A 1125-nucleotide genomic window follows, 5' to 3' on the forward strand; every position below is an offset into this window, starting at 1 on the left:
CCTCTCCAGGCAAACCCGGGCGCCGCCGGCCCGCACCTCTGCGCGCAATGGGCTGGCCGGGGCGCCAAGGGCCGGGCAGCCGAGGCCGGAACTCCCCCCAGGAACAGCGGCGAGACCTGAGTGTCCCAAGACGAACGCGCTCTGCCTGTACCCAGGAGAAGGGGCACAGCCCAGGGGCGCAAAGAGCAGAGGGTCCCCATCTCCCTGCCGCTGGCCGCCTGCACGAGGTTCTTCCAATCCCCAGTCCCCGTAGTCACCCACAGACACCCACACACCACCAAGAGTGGAAGACGAGACCGTCTGTCTAAGAGCTGCCCCTGCACCCTGCTGGGAGAGTCACAGGTCAGCCGGTCCTCAACTGACACCCTGCGAGGAAACTGGCAAAAGGCCTCAGGGGATGTCCCCTTCTGCTGCCAGGAGCAAAAGCGCGGCCCCTCCACGCCGCCGCGGCCCGGGGGCGTCCCCCAGGAGGGATGCGCGGCGCAGCGTCGCGCGGGTCGCACCTACCGTGGCGCGCGGGTCCGGAGGTGGCGGCGCGGCGCTAGTGGGAGGCGGACATGGACCACGCGCCCTCCATGCGCCACACGGAGAAGGCGTAGCTGAGGCGCTCGTGGGCCACGTAGCTGCAGCTGGTCATCTTATTGTCCATCTCGTCGCTCTGCAGGACCTGGTAGAGGAAGTCTATGTACCTGGCGGCCAGCTTGAGCGTCTGGATCTTGCTGAGCTTGTCCGAGGGCAGCGTGGGGATGATCTTGCGCAGCGCGGCGAAGGCCTCGTTGAGCGACTGCGTGCGCTGGCGCTCGCGCACGTTGGCCAGGATGCGCTGGCTCTGCAGCTCCTCGAAGGACTGCGCGCTCGGGCTGCCCTTCTTGCCGCGCTTGCCCAGGCTCGGGCTGCCATCTTCGCTCGACTTCTTGCTGGAGCGCCGCTTCCGGCCGAAGCGCTTGGGCTGCCGCTCGAGCTCCTCCTCGCTGGTGCCCAGGCTGTCCACGGGGGACACGGGCGAGCTGGAGCCGTCCTCCATGGCGCCCGCCCGGCGCGCGTGGGGCTGGGGGCGCCGAGCCCGCGGGCGCCGAGCACCCGCTCTCCGAGCCGCCGAGAGGCTCCGGTTTCAAGGCCGGCTCG

The 1125-nt window shown here is 70.0% G+C and overlaps 1 protein-coding gene across 1 annotated transcript; it reads right to left on the minus strand.

Moving 5' to 3' along the window:
- Window positions 1–513: 513 nt before the first annotated feature.
- TWIST2 (twist family bHLH transcription factor 2) lies at window positions 514–1115 on the minus strand. Its single transcript, XM_008594081.1, has one exon. It carries the CDS (start codon window positions 1022–1024, stop codon window positions 542–544), a length of 483 nt encoding a protein of 160 aa, XP_008592303.1. The 5' UTR covers window positions 1025–1115; the 3' UTR covers window positions 514–541.
- Between the last annotated feature and the right edge of the window lie 10 nt (window positions 1116–1125).

Source organism: Galeopterus variegatus, unplaced genomic scaffold (assembly GCF_000696425.1).
Source record: "Galeopterus variegatus unplaced genomic scaffold, G_variegatus-3.0.2 Scaffold10102, whole genome shotgun sequence".
Classification (NCBI taxonomy): domain Eukaryota; kingdom Metazoa; phylum Chordata; class Mammalia; order Dermoptera; family Cynocephalidae; genus Galeopterus; species Galeopterus variegatus.